This window comes from Triturus cristatus, chromosome 5_1 (assembly GCF_964204655.1).
Source record: "Triturus cristatus chromosome 5_1, aTriCri1.1, whole genome shotgun sequence".
NCBI classification, from domain to species: Eukaryota; Metazoa; Chordata; class Amphibia; order Caudata; family Salamandridae; genus Triturus; species Triturus cristatus.
This window is the reverse complement of record NC_140587.1, coordinates 163,354,394-163,377,083: the sequence shown is the minus strand read 5'-3', so window position 1 is coordinate 163,377,083 and position 22,690 is coordinate 163,354,394. Positions and strand designations below refer to the sequence as shown.

Below are 22,690 nucleotides of genomic sequence, written 5' to 3'. Positions count from 1 at the left end.
AATCCAGGAGCCACCTTCTGTGAGAGCCAGGACTCCAAAAACTGCACAGGGTCAGAACCTTACACTCCCTCGGGGATGCCCACAATGCGGAGATTTTTGCAACGGGAGCGCCCCTCTGTGTCCTTCGCACGTGCCTCCAATTCCTGCACCTTTGTGGTAAGGGAATGTATCTGGCCCACCAGATCCTTCATTGTGGGACGCAGTTCTGTGATATCCTGTTCATTATGGGTGACGCGGTCCGCTAGTTTACCGTGGTCTTCATGTACCAGCCCCAGTTCATTCGCTACTGCATCCAACCTAGTCTGCAAATCTTGGCGGGTAACCACTATAGCAGCAAGTATCTTGTCCAGTTTAAGGTCGGTAGTCGGCTCAGATGAGGGTGTGGCAGAGGTCAGGACACAACAGAGTTGCTCATCTCGATATCGGGTCGGTGCTGCTACTGCCTCCTCTGTGACCCATGTTGTCAATTCCACCAGCAAGCAGCCTTGCCCAGGTTCAGAAATCCGGGAAGCGCAGTGGAGATGACAGATGACCAGTGCGTACACGCCAGTCCCCCACACTCTGAGTAGTGGAGCTGCACGAGCAGTCCAACCAGGCAGGAATGTCCAAACATTGGCGGGACTCCCACTCCCAGTCTCACACCACACGGCCTCAGCAGCCACGTACTAGTCTGCGCCAGAACATCTTCACATATGAAGCAGGGCACAGCATGGCATATGGAGCCTGTTCCTCCCGTTGCAGGACCCACCACTTCCCTGTTCCCTGTGCCAGAGGGGCACGAATAGTCTCAAGGCTGCCTTCTTTGTGCTGCTTCCGGCTATGCTCCTAGCAATAAAGAGCAGAGGGGAGTGTCCACCTCAGAAGCTTCTCGGCCACTCCCAGTCAGGAAACAGGCCAGTCATCCAATGTAATATAGATACGGGTCACTTCACCTCCACCAATGTGACTGCGTCCTGCAATGCCTCATTCAGAGCTACCAGATGTCAGCACATCAGATTATACTGGGCCTAGTCCCCCATAAGTGCCCCCCAGGCACTAGAATGGCTCCCATTTCACTGCTCCTTAAGTAATGTTTAAGGGGAGGAGGGCGCCCCCTCCCCCGGAGAATCTGGCCACAGGGGGTTCAGGGCCATCCAACATGAAGGTCCTGTGGCTTACCCATGTTAGGAGCTTCAGCCGCTGCTCATAAAGGGCACAATATGGGCGATCGATCCAGCCATCTGAGGCCCAGCCAACATGCCCGCATGGGGCTCTTTTACCCCACCTCCTCACATGATCAGGCCACAGCCCCACTCTCCAAATGCAGAGGAGAGAAAGGGGGGAAGCAGCAACAGGAAGGCAGAGAGCTGCCTGCTAACCAGGCCAGCGGCCACGTGGGTCCCTTGCCTGCCCGAGCCCAATTTCCAGCTACTGTATAGGAGGCGGCCACAGGAGATAAGTCAGAGGCCCAAGGGGGTCAGTATCTGGACCACCATCCTCCACCTCCACCTCCACTCACCGCACAAGCCACGGAGACCTGTCGCCTGCCCGAAGGCCACCCAGGCTCCCAGGCACCTCCTCTGCTGGTCTCCTAGGTGCTAGGGCCATACCTGCTTGGTCGCCAGAATCCAAGCTGCTCCGCTGAGCTAGTAGACACTCTACTTCAACCACAGGCCACGTTGAAGGCCCTGCGGGCCTGAGAGGCTCACAGTCAGTAGGCAAGCTTGCAAGGCACGGGATATGTTAATACACTGTTCAATCAGTGCTGCCATCTTTCCCATCCCAGAGCCACTACAAATAAACCCTTGAAGGCGCAGATGGCAGTGGCGTTACTGGATTGTGAGTCTCCCTGAGGAGCAGTCCTAAAGCCTACTGTGAGAAGTTGGCCTGGTATGTGATGTTCACTAGTTAAAGTGACCACCTTGTACCATGCCAAGCAACCCTTATGGTGTGGTTGTAAGTCAACCTTTTCGGACTAGCTGCCCTAGTGGTAGCGTGTAGGCTAAGCAGTCTTTGAGGCTAAACTCGTGAAGCGTGTTAAGCCAGCTGTTTTACCAAATGCAACCCCCTTTTATACCAATGAAAGGACACCACACAGATATATATTCATAATATATATGTATTTATTTCTCAAAGTAACCCCTAGTCTCTTTATGAGCACAGGAGCACAAATCGTCAAACAAGATTACAGTAGAATACACAGAAGTTGCACTTTATATGGATAGGCCCTGGTGGCCCCTCAAACCATATACTAAAATAGTGGTATAAGTACCACGAACAGAAAAGGGAAAAGGCCTAGGGCCTCTAGAATCGCTGGGCCTACAAGGAGCTAACTTCAGTTAGTGACCAGGAGGTCCACGGGTGGCGTGTGCAGAGCAAATAGTCACACGCGTGCTCCCATAGGTTTCAATGGGTGCGTAAAAAGTACAAAGTTACTGCAAAGAGGATCTTCCGGATGGACTAGGAACTCAAGATTTGGAACACAGGCACTAGAGATGTAATACTACACTTGGGCACAGGAGTGCCAGCTTTACCTCACCCACAGGAAGCGGGTGCATAGGCCTCGAAGTGCGTCGGGTTTCTTCTGTCTGTTCCGTGGAGCCTGTGGACAAAGATGCTGCAGGCGGTCGGTCCGGGAGAGATGCGGTGGATCCAGGAGTGGATCGGAGATGTTGAAGACCTGTAAGCAGAGGGGACAGTGTTCACAGTCACTAGCCAGTGACCAGCGTGGCACCAGGTGGGTACCAGGCAATGTCGGGTGCAAACAGGAAGAAAGGTGTAGCTTGTCTCTGCAGCCACGTGGTCCCTGGAGGTCGACGACGTCCAGGAGTCGGTTCACGAGCTGTCCCACGCAGGCTCTCGCTGTCGGCGGTGTCGGCGACTTGATCGAAGCAAACAAGCCTTGGCAAAAGCAATTGTTATAGGAGATGAAATAAGCTGATGGTTCTGACCAGCAAGGTCAGAAGGACTGCTCCTTTGGAGGGGAGCAAGGGCCAGTCTGGAGCAACCAGACCAGCTGTGTATTTCGTAAAGTTCGTCGCCAAGATGGCTACTAGCCAGCGGGCCAGCAACCGGTTAGGCGCGTCGAGTGGCAAAATGCAGAAGGGCCCAACACAGATCGTGGAGATGCTGGAGGGCTCACCTTTGGTGCAGATGCTGCTCGAGGGTTGGGCTTCTCAGATCCTAAAGCACAACTTGGAGGGAGCCTCGGTTGTTGCACTTGCAGCTTGTCGTCGTCGTTTCCAAGATGGCTGGCTCCACGTGTCTCGGTGCCTCCACGGGTCTCCTCTTTTCAGGGACTGTGGATCGGGCGGTGAGAGGTCTGGAGGTCCAGGTCTTGTCAGTCTCTGGGCTCGGGCTCCGGCGGGAGGCGGCGGCAAAGCAGACGTTGATTCGCTGGATGGTGCTTGCGTTAGCAAGGTGGTCACTCCCTGACCACAGGGGAGATTCCCTTCAGTCTTCTGTGCAGCAGAATGTCGAAGTTCCCGTCTTCTTCTTAGTTTCAAGTTGATTCCAGGATGTCTGAAGTCTTAGGACACAGCTCCTACCTTTAAGCGGATTCTAGGGGCCGGACTACCTGCTAGGTCCCTCCCTATGGGTGGGACCAGGAAGGGGGGTGGTTACACCCCCAATCCTTTGTCCAGCTCGCCCCAGGCCCGGGACTGGTGTGCCCCAGGACCGGTTTGAACTGGCATATGCACTGAGGCTCCTTGTGAGCCACAGGCATGTCTGGTTTCTTTCAAGCCCTACCTGACCAATACACAAAATCCTGTCTGGGGTGGTGCATGCACCTCCCCTGGCAGGAAACCCTTTGTCCACACCTCCAAAGCTGGAAGGACTCCCAGCAGCAGGAGGGCAGACTTGTGTCTGTGGTGGCAGCATCCATTTTGTGGAGCTGAGGCTATGTCTGATTTTACCCGGGTTTCAGGTACTGTACATGTCGTGTCCCTCTAGATGGGTGGAATGCTAACCCCGTCGCCAGAATTGGCGAGGGGTTAGTATTCCAATTCGTATGACACCTTACTCGACATGTTTTGATAAAGCCAAACCAAAGATAGCATTTAACCGCGAGGTTCATAATGCACTTAAGAGTATATGGTATGACGATATCTGGAAACAGTAGAAGGAAGTTGTTCCGACCACTGCAGACAGGCTCAGCTCATGCCAGAGCACCATCTCACATGGAACCAAGCACTCTGCCTTCAGGATTGTTAAGGCCTGCCATAGGAGTGACTTATAGGTTACCAGGTGTCCCATTTAAGGTTAGGTATAGGTATACTTCACCTAAGTAAGAGGTGATTACACCAACTTACCCCAGCTGAGTGATCAGCCAGTTGTGTCAGATTGTTAGGCCAAGCCTGGGGTGGCATAATACATGCTTCAGCCCCTGGCAGGCCTTGGGTACACCAATGCCCTGGGTACCTAGTGTACACTGGTACAGGGGCTGACAGGGTGATCCACTTCCAATTGGTTATGCACCTAGGGTGCATAGTTTTAATTTAGTAGAGAGAACAGCAGGCTGGGGGTCTGATTGGCAGGCCCACAGCCTCAATATGTCAAAAACCAGTGAAGCAAAAAGCAAAAATTTGGGGTGACCATAGGATAGCAGACCCTACTCTCCTACACAACCCCCCCCCAAACGCTGGGACATTAAACTAGCCTTGACCAGTCTCGTCTTCATGTCCTAAGTGGAAGTACCTGGAGAGACCAGCTGCATTCCCATGGTCAGTACCTGGCCGGTGCTCCACTGTAAAGTCCATCCCCTGTAGGGAAATGGACCACCTAAGCAGTTTGGGGTTTTCACCCTTCATCTGATTTAGCCATAAGAGGGGCTTATGGTCGGTCTGAAACTTGAAGTGAGTACCAAACAAGTATGGCCTCAGCTTCTTCAGGGCCCACACCACAGCAAAGGCCTCCCTCTCAATAGCTGACCAATTCTTCTCTCTGGGGGTCAACCTTCTGCTAATAAAAGCAATGGGTTGGTCTTGACCATCTACATTAAGTTGTGACAGCACAGCTCCCACACCCAACTCAGAAGCATCTGTTTGGACAATAAACTCTTTGGAGTAGTCAGGACTTTTCAGGATAGGTGCAGAGCACATGGCCTCCTTCAGGTCATCAAATGCCTTTTGACAGCTTACTGTCCACTGAACCTTTTTGGGCATCTTCTTGGATGTCAGATCATTAAGAGGAGTCACAATGGACCCATAGTTCTTAACAAACTTCCTGTAGTACCCAGTCAAGCCCAAGAAAGCTCGAACTTGAGTCTGGGTGGTGGAGGAGACCAATCCTTGATGGATTGTATCTTACTCTCCAGTGGTTGAACTTGGCCTCCACCTACAAGGTGGCCCAAATATACAACCTTACTCTGCCCTATCTGGCACTTAGTAGCCTTGATAGTGAGGCCTGCCCTTTGCAGAGCCTCAAGAGCCTTCTTCAGGTGGATCAGGTGATCCTCCCAGGTGGAGCTAAAGACAGCAATGTCATCAAGATATGCTGCGCAAAAGTCATCCAACCCAGTAAGGACTTGGTTCACCAGCCTCTGGAAGGTGGCAGGTGCATTCTTCAGACCAAAGGGCATCACCACAAACTGGTAGTGCCCACCTGGGGTTGAGAATGCTGTTTTGGCCTTAGACTCCTCAGCTAATCTGATTTGCCAATAGCCAGCTGTTAAGTCAAATGTGCTCAAAAACGTAGCAGAAGCTAGTTTGTCTATGAGCTCATCTGCCCTTGGAATAGGGTGTGCATCTGTCCTGGTGACAGCATTGAGACCCCTGTAGTCCACACAGAACCTCATCTCTCTCTTGCCATCTTTGGTGTGAGGTTTGGGGACCAGAACCACTGGGCTAGCCCAGGGGCTCTCTGAGGGTTCAATGACACCTAATTCCAGCATTTTGTGTACCTCAGCCTTTATACAGTCCCTGACGTGGTCAGGTTGTCTGTAAAGCTTGTTCTTTACAGGCAGACTGTCACCAGTGTCCACCACATGGGTACACCAGTCAGTTTGACTAGGTATCAAGGAAAACATATGTGAAAATGATTGTAGAACCTGTCTACATTCAGTCTGCTGATGGGCAGTGAGATTGCCTCCAAGGGTCACTCCTTCAACTGAGCCATCTTCAGGGTTCTGAGACAACAGGTCTGGGAGAGGGTCACTCTCTTCCTCCTGTCCCTCATCTGTAGCCATGAGCAAGCCCATGTCTGCCCTGTCAACATATGCTTTAAGCCTGTTAACATGGAGTACCCTGTGGGGACTCCTGGGAGTTCCTAGGTCCACCAAGTAGGTGACCTCTCCCTTCTTTTCCAGGATTGTATGGGGTCCAGACCATTTGTCTTGGAGTGCTGCTGGGGCCACTGGCTCCAACACCCATACCTTCTGTCCTGGCTGAAACTCAACCAAGACAGCCTTTTGGTCATGCCAAGCTTTCTGTAAGGCCTGGCTTGCCTCAAGGTTTTTGGATGCCTTCTCCATATACTCAGCCATCCTGGAGCGGAGACCAAGTACATAGTCCACTATGTCTTGCTTAGGCTTTTTGAGAGGTAACTCCCATCCTTCCTTCACCAAACACAGTGGGCCTCTTACAGGGTGCCCAAACAACAATTCAAAGGGGCTGTAGCCAACCCCCTTTTGTGGGACCTCTCTGTAAGCAAACAGAAGGCAGGGTAGAAGGATGTCCCATCTTCGCCTGAGCTTTTCAGGTAATCCTTTGATCATACCCTTTAGGGTCTTGTTGAATCGCTCAACAAGCCCATTGCATTGTGGGTGATAAGGGGTGGTGAACTTGTAGTTGACACCACATTCCTTCCACATAGCTGTCAAGTATCCTGACATAAAGTTGGTACCTCTGTCAGATACTACCTCCTTAGGAAACCCCACTCTGGAGAATACTCCCAGCAGGGCCCTGGCCACAACAGGTGCTGCAGTGGTCCTAAGGGGAATTGCCTCTGGATACCTGGTGGCATGATCCACTACCACCAGTATAAATCTGTGCCCAGATGCAGTGGGAGGATCCATGGGACCCACTATGTCTATTCCCACTCTTTCAAAGGGGACCCCCACCACAGGTAGTGGTATCAGGGGGGCCTTTGTTGTGCCACCTGATTTGCCACTGGCTTGGCAGGTCACACAGGAGCGACAAAACTCCTTTGTATCTTCATTCATGTGAGGCCAGTGAAAGTGAGGGACAAGCCTGTCCCAAGTCTTGTTCTGGCCTAAGTGTCCTGCTAAAGGAATATCATGGGCCAAGGTAAGAAGGAAGCCCCTAAATTGCAGAGGTATAACCAACCTCCTGGTAGCACCAGGCTTGGGGTCTCTAGCCTCTGAATAAAGGAGCCCTTCATCCCAATACACTTTATGGGTACCTTGAGCATTCCCAGCAGCCTCAGCAGCAGCCAGCTGTCTGAGGGGTTCAAGAGAGGGACAGGATAACTGAGCCTGCCTCAAGTCAGCCCTTGAAGGTCCCCCTGTCCCCAGAAACTCAACCTGATCAGGTTCAAGCTCTTCAGGGACAGTTCCTTCAGGGTCCTCTAGATCAGCTTCCTGGGAAGGCTGATCATCACTCTGAGGCAGGGGGGAAGGCACAGCCTTGACCCTCCTGTTCTTCTTCTTGGTAGGTGCTTGGTCCTTTGTTCCAGGATCCAAGACCTGAGGTTCAGTGAGGCACTTTTTGGCCTGTGACCTGGTCACAGCAAGGACATGTGATGATATACCTAACATCTCTGCATGAGTCCTGTACTCCACTTCTGACCATAGAGAACTCTCTAGGTCATTGCCCAACAAACATTCTACCGGGAGGTCTGCACTAACCACAACCCTTTTGAGGCCAGATACCCCTCCCCATGAGAAGTTAACAACTGCCACACTATGTGAAGTAGTGGCATTGCTGGCATTGGTCACCAGGTAGTTCTCACCTGGTATGTACTGTCCAGGGTCCACAAAGCCTGGTGTCACCATAGTGACACTGGCACATGTGTCCCTGTAGGCTTGAGCCACTTTTTCATTTATTAAAGGTGTCTGTCTGTACTTGCCCAGGTTACTGGGGCTCACAGTCAGGGACAAATCAATGTCCCCATCACAGATCAAGACTGCCTGTGTCAGGGTTCTGTCTAAGTCAGAATCTCCTTCAGTTCCCATAGTGATTCCCACTACACCCTTTGTCTGGGGACCAACACTGCTAACAGTAGTACTGGGAGCAGGTGCCATAGGGGCAACAGTGTTGGGGGCTCCACCCTTTTTACAATCACTAGTCCAGTGAGTTGTATTCTTGCAATGATTGCACCAGGGTTTCTTTTGACCTTCTTTCTTCTTTCCCTTGGATTGTTGTTGGGACCCACCCTCCTTAGCAGTAGTTTGGGGCCCTGTTGAAGACTTCTGGTCTTTAGATTTCTGATCTCCACCCTTTTGGTCTGTTTTCTTCTGATCACCCCCTTGGCCCTGGTTCTGGTTCTTTTGCTTAACCCTGGTTCTGACCCATTTGTCTGCCTTCTTTCCCAATTCTTGGGGAGAGGTCAGATCAGAGTCAACCAAGTGTTGATGCAGTTGCTGGTTTTGACAGTTATTTAAAATCTGTTCTCTCATCATCAAATTGTACAATCCTGTATAATCAGATACCTTACTTCCCAGCAACCAACCCTCCAAAGCCTTAGTGGCACATTCAATGTATTCATACCAGTCCTGAGTCTGTGTCTTTTGGGTGTCTCTGAACATTAACCTGTACTGTTCAGTGGTTAAGCCTAACCCATCAACTAGGACACTCTTCAGGACTCTGTAATTTCTGACATCCTCTTCTCTAGTAGTGAGGAGTTTGTCTCTGCCTCTTCCTTCAAAGGAGAGCCAGAGGATTGCTGCCCACTGGTCTTCAGGAACCTGCTGCACTTTGCAGGCTCTCTCAAGAGCAGTCATCCATTTGTGGATGTCATCCCCACTTTTGTAGGGGGGCACAACCTTAGACAGGTTTCTATTATCAAAGACCCTATCTTTGTCCTTAGGGACAATGCTGCCACCAGTGGGTATAGACCCACTCTCTTTATGCTGCCTAGCCTTGCTCAGTTTCTCTTCCATCAGAGCTACTTCTAGCTCCTGCTTCCTGATCCTCAGCTGGGCTTCTTGCATCCTGGCCTCATGCTCCCTCCTCTGAGGGGTGGTCATCCTTCTCCTGGAGTGACATTGAGAGCCTCTAGAGGCATGAGAAGCATTAGAGTCACCTGAGTGATTCCTTTGCCTCCCAAGCCCCTGGTTAAGTCCACTGGGGAGATCCAATGGGATGGTCCCATTGTCAGTCCCCAATAGCCTTAGTTTAGCTGGGCCAAGTATAACACTTGGCACTGGGCTAGTTCTCCCTTCATCATCACTACTCTCTGTATCCTCTCCACTTTCCTCCTCTATAGTATGGTTCTCATCTAAGGGATGGCTATTGGAAAGGGGTACTTCTGTAGCATCTTCAGAAGAGGGGCCTCCTGTTCCTGACCCTAGGGGGGCTAACTGGGAAGCTTTCTTGAGCTCTCTCAGATTTTCATCATTTTGCAAGAGTTCTCTGAGCTCAGCAGAGGTAGGGTTCTTGGGCTGTTTAAGGCCTCTAAGAGTTGCCAAATGCCTGAGCTCATTCTGATTAAGGGTAGCAAAGATGGATGGTGCCCTCTGGGGGTCACTCTCAACAGAGATGGGTACAGTGGACCCCTCTGCCCTAGCCATTGCTCTTAAGTGTGGGTGGATGTGTTGCAATCTACCTACACTTGGGTTTACCTACTAAACCTATCTAGTAGTTGTAGTCAGGGTGTGCTACTCCCTTTGCTCTACAACAACTAAGTTCAGTAGAACTTATGTATATCTAAACTTGTTTTATATGTACCTACAGGTACCTATGTGATCTTTCAATTGGTAACCAAGAGATTACAATGGTAAAACACAGCAAGCTCAAATCCAACCGCTGCTCACCAATGTGAGAAGTTGGCCTGGTATATGATGCTCACTAGTTAAAGTGATCACCTTGTACCATGCCAAGCAACCCTTATGGTGTGGTTGTAAGTCAACCTTTTTGGACTAGCTGCCCTAGTGGTAGCGTAGGCTAAGCAGTCTTAGAGGCTAAACTCGTGAAGCGTGTTAAGCCAGCTGTTTTACCAAATACAACCCCCTTTTATACCAATGAAAGGACACCACACAGATATATATTCAAAATATATATGTATTTATTTCTCAAAGTAACCCCTAGTCTCTTTATGAGCACAGGAGCACAAATCGTCAAACAAGATTACAGTAGAATACACAGAAGTTGCACTTTATATGGATAGGCCCTGGTGGCCCCTCAAACCATATACTAAAATAGTGGTATAAGTACCACGAACAGAAAAGGGAAAAGGCCTAGGGCCTCTAGAATCGCTGGGCCTACAAGGAGCTAACTTCAGTTAGTGACCAGGAGGTCCACGGGTGGCGTGTGCAGAGCAAATAGTCACACGCGTGCTCCCATAGGTTTCAATGGGTGCGTAAAAAGTACAAAGTTACTGCAAAGAGGATCTTCTGGATGGACTAGGAACTCAAGATTTGGAACACAGGCACTAGAGATGTAATACTACACTTGGGCACAGGAGTGCCAGCTTTACCTCACCCACAGGAAGCGGGTGCATAGGCCTCGAAGTGCGTCGGGTTTCTTCTGTCTGTTCCGTGGAGCCTGTGGACAAAGATGCTGCAGGCGGTCGGTCCGGGAGAGATGCGGTGGATCCAGGAGTGGATCGGAGATGTTGAAGACCTCTAAGCAGAGGGGACAGTGTTCACAGTCACTAGCCAGTGACCAGCGTGGTACCAGGTGGGTACCAGGCAATGTCGGGTGCAAACAGGAAGAAAGGTGTAGCTTGTCTCTGCAGCCACGTGGTCCCTGGAGGTCGACGACGTCCAGGAGTCGGTTCACGAGCTGTCCCACGCAGGCTCTCGCTGTCGGCGGTGTCGGCGACTTGATCGAAGCAAACAAGCCTTGGCAACAATTGTTGTAGGAGATGAAATAAGCTGATGGTTCTGACCAGCAAGGTCAGAAGGACTGCTCCTTTGGAGGGGAGCAAGGGCCAGTCTGGAGCAACCAGACCAGCGGTGTATTTCGTAAAGTTCGTCGCCAAGATGGCTACTAGCCAGTGGGCCAGCAACAGGTTAGGCGCGTCGAGTGGCAAAATGCAGAAGGGCCCCACGCAGATCGTGGAGATGCTGGAGGGCTCACCTTTGGTGCAGATGCTGCTCGAGGGTTGGGCTTCTCAGATCCCAAAGCACAACTTGGAGGGAGCCTCGGTTGTTGCACTTGCAGCTTGTCGTCGTCGTTTCCAAGATGGCTGGCTCCACGTGTCTCTGTGCCTCCACGGGTCTCCTCTTTTCAGGGACTGTGGATCGGGCGGTGAGAGGTCTGGAGGTCCAGGTCTTGTCAGTCTCTGGGCTCGGGCTCCGGCGGGAGGCGGCGGCAAAGCAGACGTTGATTCGCTGGATGGTGCTTGCGTTAGCAAGGTGGTCACTCCCTGACCACAGGGGAGATTCCCTTCAGTCTTCTGTGCAGCAGAATGTCGAAGTTCCCGTCTTCTTCTTAGTTTCAAGTTGATTCCAGGATGTCTGAAGTCTTAGGACACAGCTCCTACCTTTAAGCGGATTCTAGGGGCTGGACTACCTGCTAGGTCCCTCCCTATGGGTGGGACCAGGAAGGGGGGTGGTTACACCCCCAATCCTTTGTCCAGCTCGCCCCAGGCCCGGGACTGGTGTGCCCCAGGACCGGTTTGAACTGGCATATGCACCGAGGCTCCTTGTGAGCCTCAGGCATGTCTGGTTTCTTTCAAGCTCTACCTGACCAATACACAAAATCCTGTCTGGGGTGGTGCATGCACCTCCCCTGGCAGGAAACCCTTTGTCCACACCTCCCAAGCTGGAAGGACTCCCAGCAGCAGGAGGGCAGACTTGTGTCTGTGGTGGCAGCATCCATTTTGTGGAGCTGAGGCTATGTCTGATTTTACCCGGGTTTCAGGTACTGTACATGTCGTGTCCCTCTAGAAGGGTGGAATGCTAACCCCGTCGCCAGAATTGGCGAGGGGTTAGTATTCCAATTCGTATGACACCTTACTCGACATGTTTTGATAAAGCCAAACCAAAGATAGCATTTAACCGCGAGGTTCATAATGCACTTAGGAGTATATGGTATGACGATATCTGGAAACAGTAGAAGGAAGTTGTTCCGTCCACTGCAGACAGGCTCAGCTCATGCCAGAGCACCATCTCACATGGAACCAAGCACTCTGCCTTCAGGATTGTTAAGGCCTGCCATAGGAGTGACTTATAGGTTACCAGGTGTCCCATTTAAGGTTAGGTATAGGTATACTACACGTAAGTAAGAGGTGATTACACCAACTTACCCCAGCTGAGTGATCAGCCAGTTGTGTCAGATTGTTAGGCCAAGCCTGGGGTGGCAATACATGCTTCAGCCCCTGGCAGGCCTTGGGTACACCAATGCCCTGGGTACCTAGTGTACACTGGTACAGGGGCTGACAGGGTGATCCACTTCCAATTGGTTATGCACCTAGGGTGCATAGTTTTAATTTAGTAGAGAGAACAGCAGGCTGGGGGTCTGATTGGCAGGCCCACAGCCTCAATATGTCAAAAACCAGTGAAGCAAAAAGCAAAAATTTGGGGTGACCATAGGATAGCAGACCCTACTCTCCTACACCTACCCACCATCTTGCAGCACCTGGCTATGCCCCTTAAAATAGGAGTTTTTAAGAAAACAGGTAGGTAACTTGTATTGTCTCTAATACGGTATTGTTATCCTATGGGGAAAAACACATATATTGCATACGGGTACTTAGCAGCAATTTACAGGGCCAGTCTTCTGGAGTTAAGGTAAGTATAGGGCAAGGTCTAAGATAGCACCAACACATCACCTCGGCAGGCTCTGGGGTGTCCCGGTGCAAGAGGTGCTTTATGGCATTGGGTGACCCCGTTGGTTTCAAGTGGAAACGGTCCTGGGAAAAAGAGGCTGCAATCTAGGACTGGGGGGACACTACAGTTGAACGTAGGGACACCGTGGATACACTTCTTCTTTGGCTTTCGAGCTCTGGTGCAGTGGTGTGTTTAGTAAGGCTGGGTGCTAAACTACGCTCCGCTGGCAGTGTTCACTGAGTTTTTGTCACTCCACCCTCCGCTTGGAGTGCACATTTTGGCAAAAACCCCGCCTCTGCCGCATAGTAGAGTTTACCTGTGCTGCGCTGGCCACTCTCAGCCTTCACACTAAGACAGGCAACGGAGTGCTTCTGTTCAGATGAAAGAAATGACACACAGCGGCAGCCCAATGTGGAAAGTGGCACCTTGGCTTCCACACAGTGGGTTATGCTTGACCCTATGGGCCACGCTGCCACTTCATCTGCAAATTTGAGGAGTGGCGCCAGGCCGAGCGAGCCTCTCCCTCCCTCTGGGATCTCCCTCCCGTGGAGACTTCAAATGTGCAGTAGCAGCAGCACCCAGCAGACGGGCTCCGGTGAGAGGCCTAATTTCTTACGACTTCCCCACCTCGCGGCGAACTCGGTGCAGGCTGGGCCCAAGCAGGCCAAGTCCTACACGCTGCCTTTCTTTGTGGGCCACCAGCCGACCTACCCTGCTGGCATCGCCTGCAGCTTCACTTTCTCTGGCTTCCCCACCACTGCGCAGACTGGGCCTGAGACGGCTTAGCCGGTAGCCTCACACACAGCTGCAGCTCTATGCAGAGGACCTGCAACTGGTCTCAGGCAAGTAAATGCTTTTGACTTCTTGGCAGGCCATTAGAAGAAGAACCTGCACAACCAGCACTGCCAGCACCAGCAGCGCCTCAGGGTCAGCCTTCCGCCGTGGGATGAACAACACCACAGTAAGTAAGTGCACTTTTAAATTAACCCACAATCAGTACTAATTAATGTCCAGCCACGTTTTTCTAACAGGAAAATGACATCATAACGCATTGCATTGCTCCTCTGCCGAATTGATCTCTCATCCCACTACCTTTCTATTTTCTGTCCCACACCCGAAGCTTGAGCTATTGTTACTCTGCCCACTCGTGGAACTCGGCGTAGCATGGCAGAGTTTTTGGCTCACTTCGCGGGGTTCCGTGTAGCTCTGCCAACTCCGCCCAGGCCCAGTCTTGGGGCGTCGGATCCGTGCTGCAGGAGACACTCGTGGATGAGAAGGCCTGCACAAAGAAGCTGCAGGCAGTGACTGGAAGTACAGTTTGGGCAAACCCAAGGTGGGGTTCGACTCTGGTGGGTCTCAGGACCTCCCTGGCACTGTTAGCCCACTTCAACTCAGACTGGGGTGACCGTGTGCAGTGGTGTTTTCTGGTGTCAAGTTTTCACGGTCCAGAGTCCTCACGGTTCTTCTTGGGTGCCTACAGGGTATAGAGAAGTAGCTCTGCTACCTCACGAGAGATGCTGGTTGCTCATTGAAGTGCTGGCAGTCCTACCAGGCTTTTGGAGGCAGAGCAGCTGCAGGCTGAGCCTTCTTTGGTACCATTGTCGGGGACAGCTGACAGGCCGGCAGGTCAGTTGCTACCCCGCAGTTCTAGGTCTTTCCAGCTCTTCAGTGTCTTTTTTCTTCTTAGGTCATCAGAATCTCCTTTCCTGGTGCCAGGGGCTTCCCTAAATACTATATTTTGGGGCATTAAGGGGAGTGAAAGATGGTAGCCAATGGGCTACTTTCCCTTGGGGGTCACTACACCCCCTATATGACCACTTTCTGTGGGAAATGGCCCTAACCCTGTCCCAGAGTTCCTAATTCTGCCATCACCAAGATGGTGGAATTTTCCTAAAGGGGGGCGCATCAGGCAGGTCACCTTAGGGGTGTGACTGGCTGGTAGTGCACCACGCCTCCCTGCATATCAAATTACCTGCCTGTCCTGGTGCCAAATGGCCCAGGGCAGGGGGTTGGCATTTCCTCTGCCTGCTGATTCAGTCTTTGAAGCCTCCTGCCTTGATATGCTGATTTCTTAGCCATCCTGCTTGGAGGGGGTGACAACACCACTGGCCAGAGCAGGCATTGTTTCTTCCCTCAGAGAGCGTGGGCTCTTACCTGCAGTGGGGTCAGACACCTGTCTGTGGTAGCAGGCTGGTCTGCACCAGCCAGTCAGCACACTAGTAGATGGTAGGTTTTCAGGGGGCCCATCTAGGTTACCCTCTGGGTGAAGGTATTAATAAATCCACCACTGGAATCAGAGTGGGTTTAAAAATATAACGTGTTTGATACCATAGATTTCAGTGAAGCTATCATGTCACTGGGAAACTCGTTTTTACCAGAGTCCATCACATGTACTTAAAATGGCTTAACTGTTCACTTGTGATATCTAAGAATTGACTTAGACATCACAGGGGGCATATCTGGCATATTTGCTCATGCAGATATGCCCACACATGTAGTATAGTGGACCTTGCCTTAGGGCTGTAGGGCCTGCTGGTGTGGTGGCTTACCTATACTGTATGCAGTGTCTACAGGCATGGCATAGAGGGATGTGTTTTATGTTGTATTTTCACTTTTCTCTTCACCATGGCACACATTGCAATGTCAATTTGCATGTTGGTGCTGAGGGGTCTCTTAGGGTTGCACACTACATGCTGCAGCCCTTAGAGACACTCTTTAGCTGCCCTGCCCTAGGTACAAGGGGTGCCCTTTACTAGGGTCTTACAGGAGGTGTTGATGGTATTGCCAATTAGGGGAACAATTATACAGTTTACGGAAAGAGAGCTGGCACTGGGGACTGGGATAGCAGGAACCCAGTGCACTCCTGTCAAAATGGCATCAGATACCAGGCAAAAGGTGGGGTTGACCATGTCAAAAAGGGGCACTTTCCTACATTATGCATTGTATGCAACACAAGTGACTCAGCACTCATATTATCAGAAAAAATATTAGAATACAACCATTATTCATGATCTTCTTAGAAACGTATTTTGACTGCAGTCATAGCCTGTCAAAAGAAACTTTTAAGAATGAATAAAGAAATCTGTTAATTCATACAAACAAGTTATTGCATTGTGATATCAATATCTTACATACGCTAGAAGACCTATGGTTGTGTTCTAATTAAAACACTTTGATTGCTGAGTCACTTGTGTTGCAAACATTATTGTGGATTTGTCCTATACTGGAGTTTACGGTGCACCTGTTTTATTCTTTATTTACCTGCATATTTACTAGCGTGATAAGTGTGATAATTGTTTCCTCAGCCATTAGCGTGTAAAGCAATTGTTATGTGCACTGTAGATTGCACATATGTACTTTAATTCACACATTCACAGTCACTGCATCGTTTCTTGGAGCACCTTTTGAAACAATGTGTTGCAAAATGGGTTCGTACATATTCTGAGTATAATCTCATTGTTGTCAATAATAAACTAAATTAATTTCTCTATAACAAGCAAGCAGTTGATAGCCTTCTTCAAATTGCCAAGGAAGCAGAGGCCTGCCCTTCCCAATAGGAGACCATTGTGTTGTTGTATTGGAGTTTCCAAGATGACTCTCACTTGTAAATTCTTTGTTTCCAAGATGACTCTCACTTGTAAAAGCTTTTCATCTCGAGTGGAGCTCAGGCCTCCTGTACACCTTTCCGCCAGTACCACTCCTGGACAGAGTGCTCAAGAAGATTATGAAGGACCGGGCCCAACAAATTCTGGTGGCTCCGGACTGGGCTCGGAGAGTCAGGTATCCCGAGCTGTTGAGTTTGTCCATCGGTCCTCCAATCAGGCTGCCTCTTCTGGAAGATCTCCTGTCGCTGCAGCAGGGGAGGTTTCCCCACCAGAACCTGTCAATGCTCTGCCTTCATGCGTGGAGATTGTGCAGTGACAGTTGATGGCTTTTGACCTTCTGCCCGAAATCTGTAATGTTATTTTGGCAGCTTACGGTCCCTCTATGAAAATGGTATTCGTCAGCTATTGGAGCAAGTTTGTGGCATGGTGAACAAACAGTTCAAGCCCTTATCTGCACCCCTTTCCCACGTTATTTTATTTATATGTTCCCTGGCCCAGCCGGGCTCTGCATTAAGCATGTTGAAGGGTTATTTGTCTGCTATCTCAGCTTTCCTGCAGCTGGCAGATCAACCTTCCCTTTTGAAGTCCCCTATTGTGAATAGGTTCCCTAAAGGTCTTCAGCACATGCTTCCTCCAGCTCTCTTCATTACGCCTCAATGGGACCTCAATTTGGTTCTCACTTTTCTACTATGCACCACTTTTGAGCTGCTTCATAACTACCCTTTTAGGCTCCTCACCATCAAGACAGCCTTCTGGTGGCAATTACTTCTGCCCGGAGGGTCAGTGAACTGCAGGCGCTGTCATTTTAGCCTCCATGTATTTCCTTTTACCCAGACAAACTGGTCCTTCGGACTCGAGCATTCTTCTTGCCGAAGGTAGCCACCCCATTGCAAGTAGGACAGCTCATTACCTTGTCTACTCTTTACTCTCTTCGTCATCCTTCTAAGGAAGATAAGAGACTCTACTGGCTCAACCCAAAAAGAGTGCTGTTGTTCTACCTTAACCTCACACAACCATTCTGGGTGGACGATGAACTCTTCGTGTTCGTATTTCGGAGCCCAGAAAGGGAAGGTCATGCAGAAACGAACCATCTCCGCATTGATTGTGTTCTGCATTAAGAGCTGCTACGCTCTGGCCAAGAAGCAACCCCCGAAGGGGTTGCATGCTCATTCCACCAGAACAAAGGCTGTGACCACTGCGTTAGCACACAGAGTTCCGATCCTGGACAACTGTCAAGCTGCAACGTGGGCTTTGTTGCACATGTTCACAAAACACTACTGCCTAGACCATCAGTTCCATTGGGATGGGCATTTTTACTGTTTGGTCCTGCAGGACTTTCTAGTCTAGATCAGATTTTCAGACCCACCTCCGGAGATGTAGTGCTTGGATATATATTCTAAGATAAGGAATCTGCGGCTTTCCTCCTCCCCACTCTGTGAACAGATTTTTAGGTACAAGGCTGTTTCCCTTTCAGGGCCCTAGTTTCACACACCAGTGTCAGTGTTCTTCGTAGCTCTGCGCTCCTGGCTTGGAAAGTTACGAAAAGAAACTGACGTTTGGGTGTCACCTACATAGGCAATGCACGTCACTTCCAGCGCCGGCGATGCCATGGGAGTAACTGATTGCACCTATCGGCGCGCAGAGGTACTGCTCCCAAAAACATTCCAGATCCAGTATGATGCTTGGGAATAATTCTAAGGTAAGGAATCTGCAGCTAGATAAAGTCTCTAACAGATTAGGCATTACCAAAGGTAAGTAACATGATCATCAGTGCACAGTCCTTCCGTCTCATAATGTGCTGGATTTTTTCTATATTTCCAATGTCTGCACTACTGTCTGAAGTGTATAATGTAATGGACCACAGCTGCATTAAAATGCATTCTGTATAAATGTTCTGATGGATAAAAATACAGCCTAACTGTCTCTATTAATGCTTTCTTGCTTCTTTTCAGGTCACGCGCGACTCTTGACTTTTAGGAAAGAAGATGGGTCATATGGAGCTTGGAAAACCACTCCTAGCAGCACCTGGTCAGTTTTATGCTTCCTGCACCTTACTTATTTGGCCTACTGAATTCTAGATCATTGCATTGCCAGGCTACATATTAAGTTATCAAATATATCACTGGCTCAGTAAGCCAACCACCATTATTTCGTCCTAAGATTATCATTATTTCACATTCTCTTGTTTCATCATTAACTTGGTCCCAGATGTTTCTCTGTTGACTAAGTCCTAGGTCCATCACTAGCTCAGATGTGTGTCCATCATAGCCTCAGTCTCAGATTCACAAGTGGCAAATTTCGAGGCCCATTGTTGTCTCTGTCCCAAACGTGTTATTGGCTCAGTCCCAGAACCATCATTACCTCTAATTTTTGTTCACCAATGGCTCCCTCTTAGGTCCATTATTGTGTCAGTCCCTGCAGTTTCTGCAGCATCATTGTCTTCGTTCCGGGTCCATTAGTGGCTCGGTCCCAGTCCATCGTTGCCTCAGCCAAAGGACCATAATTGGCTTGGTCTTTTAGTGGCTCAGTCTTAGTCTAGGTCGATCAGTGGCTCAGTCCCAGGTCTATTACTGGTCCATTCACCAGGCCCTCATTTAAACACCATTAGCTGAGCCCCATGGGCCTTATTATGCGCTGGTCCGCACCACAATGTACTTGGTGCACCAGGCATTGACCAGGTCAGCGCGTCCTATTTGTGTTCATATGGTACCCTCAGTACAGCTGCAAGCTCACATCTGGCCTAAGGGCAGCACGTTAGTGAAAGGCGGACCAGCAGAAGCTGTCAGTCCATCTTTCACCGTATAGCAGCTATGCAGACTGCCTTTCAATGAGGGACAGTAAGTGACAGCACCCACCAACAGGGGATGTCTGGAGGGACCTTGGGAGCCACTTTCCCCTGTATTCAAGTAGAATCCTTGGAAGGGGGAATCACACTGAATGCATGCCACCTCTTTGTGGCACACAGACAGACCCCTGACTGCTGCTTTGCATATGTGCCAGCGCCTATAATAGCACATTGTCACAGAGGTTAAGTGTTTACTCATTTGCATGGGCTATACTGCCATGAAAATGAGGAATGCTCCCTTAATATCGCGCTTGTGCACATGTAGCACTAGCACAAACTGTATGAGAGGAGGGGCTGTGCAGCTTCAGCCCGTTCTTTTATACCAACGTGCCCCAGGAGTGCAGAAAGTAGGCACACGCCTGTTGTTGCCTCATGGTACTATGTGTAATACAGTCCCAGGTGTGTTAGGAGCTCAGGTGAAGGTTCTTCATTATTGGATCTTCCTAGGTTCATCGTCTTTGCTGCACATCTAGGCCTGTCATTAGCATAGTCTAAGGTCCACTTTTGGGTTTGTTGCAGGTGCCTTTTAGACTCAGTTGCAGTTCCATTACTACCGAGCCAGTCCTAGGTCCATCCCCCTTGGCCCAGTCCCAGTTCTATGAATATTGGATCCGTCTTGGGTCTTTCAGTGGCCCAGCAATAAGTTCATCATTGGCTGATTGCCTAGTCCTTCATTAGCACATTCTGAGTTCCAGCATTGGTTGAGTCCCAGATGCATTTTTGAATTAGTCCAATATCCATCATTCACTCCCAGGCTAACACTCACTCAAGATTCAAGATTCAAGAAATACTTTATTCGGTTTAAAAAACAAAAACCATGAAAGCAACAACATCAGATTACAAATTACACAGGAAAAGTATAAAAAGAAAGACAGCGGGTCTAATTATATTTCATCAAGGCCCATTGTTTTCCGAAGTTTAAAAACATTTTTAAAAAAGCTTAAAACTACGGTAACAGTTAGAACAGTGTCCATTCTTTGGAATTCTAGAAAAACTGGGCGACATTTATTTAATTTCAGTTCTTTGAGGAATGGGATGATGAATTTCCTGCGTGGTAAAGTATAAAATTTACCAAAAAATAAAATATGGATGTCAGATTGGGACGAAGAGTCATCACACGGACACATGGGCAGATTAGGCGACCATGAATTCATTTCTGGGAAGGTCAAGAGTCTGAACACAATATTTAATCTAAAACGGGTCAAAAGAAATTGATCGTAATTTGACATTGGCAAAGTTAAGTATGGCTGTACTTTGTTGCAAGTTAACAAAGAAAAGTGCGAGGTTACTGACTTTTCTTCGCTTCCTCTTGCCTTCTTTTTTCCTCGAGATATTCCATACATAACTTAGACAATAGGTTTCTGGATATACTATCCATTGAGGGTGGGTCTTCAAAATATTGTTGACAGCCAATTTTAACAAAGAAATTTTTGACATAGTTTAGCCAATCAAGTCTACCCACATTTTCCAAATTTAAAACATCCTGTAAGACGGCCCGATTCATAGCACACTCATTAGTTGTCCATACCCTGTGCCACAGGAGAATGGTTTGTATTCTGATAATATCAGATATGTAAGGTAAACCAAGTTCAGTGTGGCATATGTAGGTCGCGACGCTTTGAGGTGCTGTCAGGACGTACCTCAAGAACCTATTCTCAGGTTTTTGAATTAAATCAATATTGGAATACCCCCAGAGACCCGAGCCATACATAGCTACCGATGTGCATGTAGCTTTATATATTGTTAGAATTTCTTTTATCGGTTTCTTACCCAGTTTTTTTATAAAAATTTTTAAGGCCATTATAGTTTTTTGAAACAAAAAGGTTCTGGTCTTTACTGCACTAGTCCACGCCCCAGTGTCATGGAACAAGACTCCAAGATAAGGGAAAGTAGGAGTAATTTCCAAAGGAACGTTATTCAGAAACATTCTTTTTATCTGCTTTCCAGATCTTTTACCACAGTACATTGAGAAGGTTTTACTACAATTAACTTTTAAATCTAAGCTAGACATAAAGATCTCAAATGATTTTATCAAGTTTTGTAGTGCCACGGGGGTACGAGCCATCAGGACTGCGTCATCCGCATACAGGAGCGCAGGGATAGACCTCCTCCCAACCTTAGGCATATCCCTGCACTCCTGCAGTAGACGGCACTCCAGACCATTTATATAAACTAAAAATAAAAAAGGAGCCAAAACGCAGCCCTGACGCACACCCCGGCCCACCTCAAACCTTCTAGTGCATTGACCCCCGCTACCATAACGGACCGAAGCGGTGGCCCCTGAGTATAAATCTTTAAGAAAGCAAACAATGGAATCTTCCACACCCATCTCTCTCAAAATTGCCCATAACTTGACATGTGATACACAATCGAACGCCGATGAAAGGTCCACGAACGTGAGATACAAACGTTCGCCCTTTATCCTCGTATACTTCGATTGAAGGATCATTAAGTTTAAACATTGTTCGACTGTGCCAATGCCCTTTTGAAATCCATATTGCAGGTCACTCATTAACTCATTTTCCTCAGCCCAACTTTGTAATCTTGCCAAAATGATTCTCCCAAGGATTTTTACAGATGAATCCAGAAGGGAGATTGGTCTGTAACATGCACAACATTGTCTATCTCCCTTCTTATAAATGGGTACAATGATCGAGGTGAACCAAGATGGGTTTAAACCTCTTGCCAGTGCTGCATTAAAAAGTTGCACCAGCATTGGTCCCCAGATCTCAATGTTTGCTTTATACAGATCTACTGGGATCCCATCAGGCCCAGCAGCCTTGCCACCCTTCATTGCTTTCAAACCCGCAGTAACTTCCTCCAGGGTTATTACCAGTTTTTTAACCCCAACACCTGTATTATCCCTTGCTGGAGAGTCTATGCTATGGCATACATCTTGAGACCTATAAAGATGTGAGAAATGCTCCACCCAGTCCTCCTCAGCGATAGCAATCTCTATACGCGCTTTGGAACTATCATAGAGGAACGGGGTATTAACGGCCCTCCAGAATGCAGATGCATCCTTAAGCTGTGATGCTTCACATAGAACTACCAGGGCCTCCTTTTTTATGATGTTTTTCCTATTTTTTAGGGCTTCATTATATTTTTTCCTACAACCTCTTATTTCAATAGGATTTCGAGGTATCCTATGGATTGCACGTTTTAGGTCAGTTAAGGACCTGGTGCAAAGATTATCAAACCAGCTTTTCTTACCCTTTGCCCTCTTCCTAACCTCCACCCACAGATTTTCCTTTATTTTGGAAGCTATTATGTTAAAATGCTCGATTATCATCTTGTGATTCGACTTTTCATCCAGGCAGATAGCAAAGCTGCTTGGGCAAGCATTCAACAGCTTGCCCAAAAACA

The 22,690-nt window shown here is 48.9% G+C and overlaps 1 protein-coding gene across 1 annotated transcript in view; it reads left to right on the top strand.

Annotated features, from left to right (window-relative positions):
- LOC146830518 (complement C4-B-like) overlaps nt 1–22,690 on the top strand; it is a 554,995-nt gene that overhangs the window by 327,174 nt on the left and 205,131 nt on the right. The window contains exon 25 of the mRNA XM_085604724.1: nt 18,432–18,507. Coding sequence (XP_085460850.1) covers nt 18,432–18,507 — 76 coding nt within the window. The remainder of the gene's footprint in view (nt 1–18,431; nt 18,508–22,690) is intronic.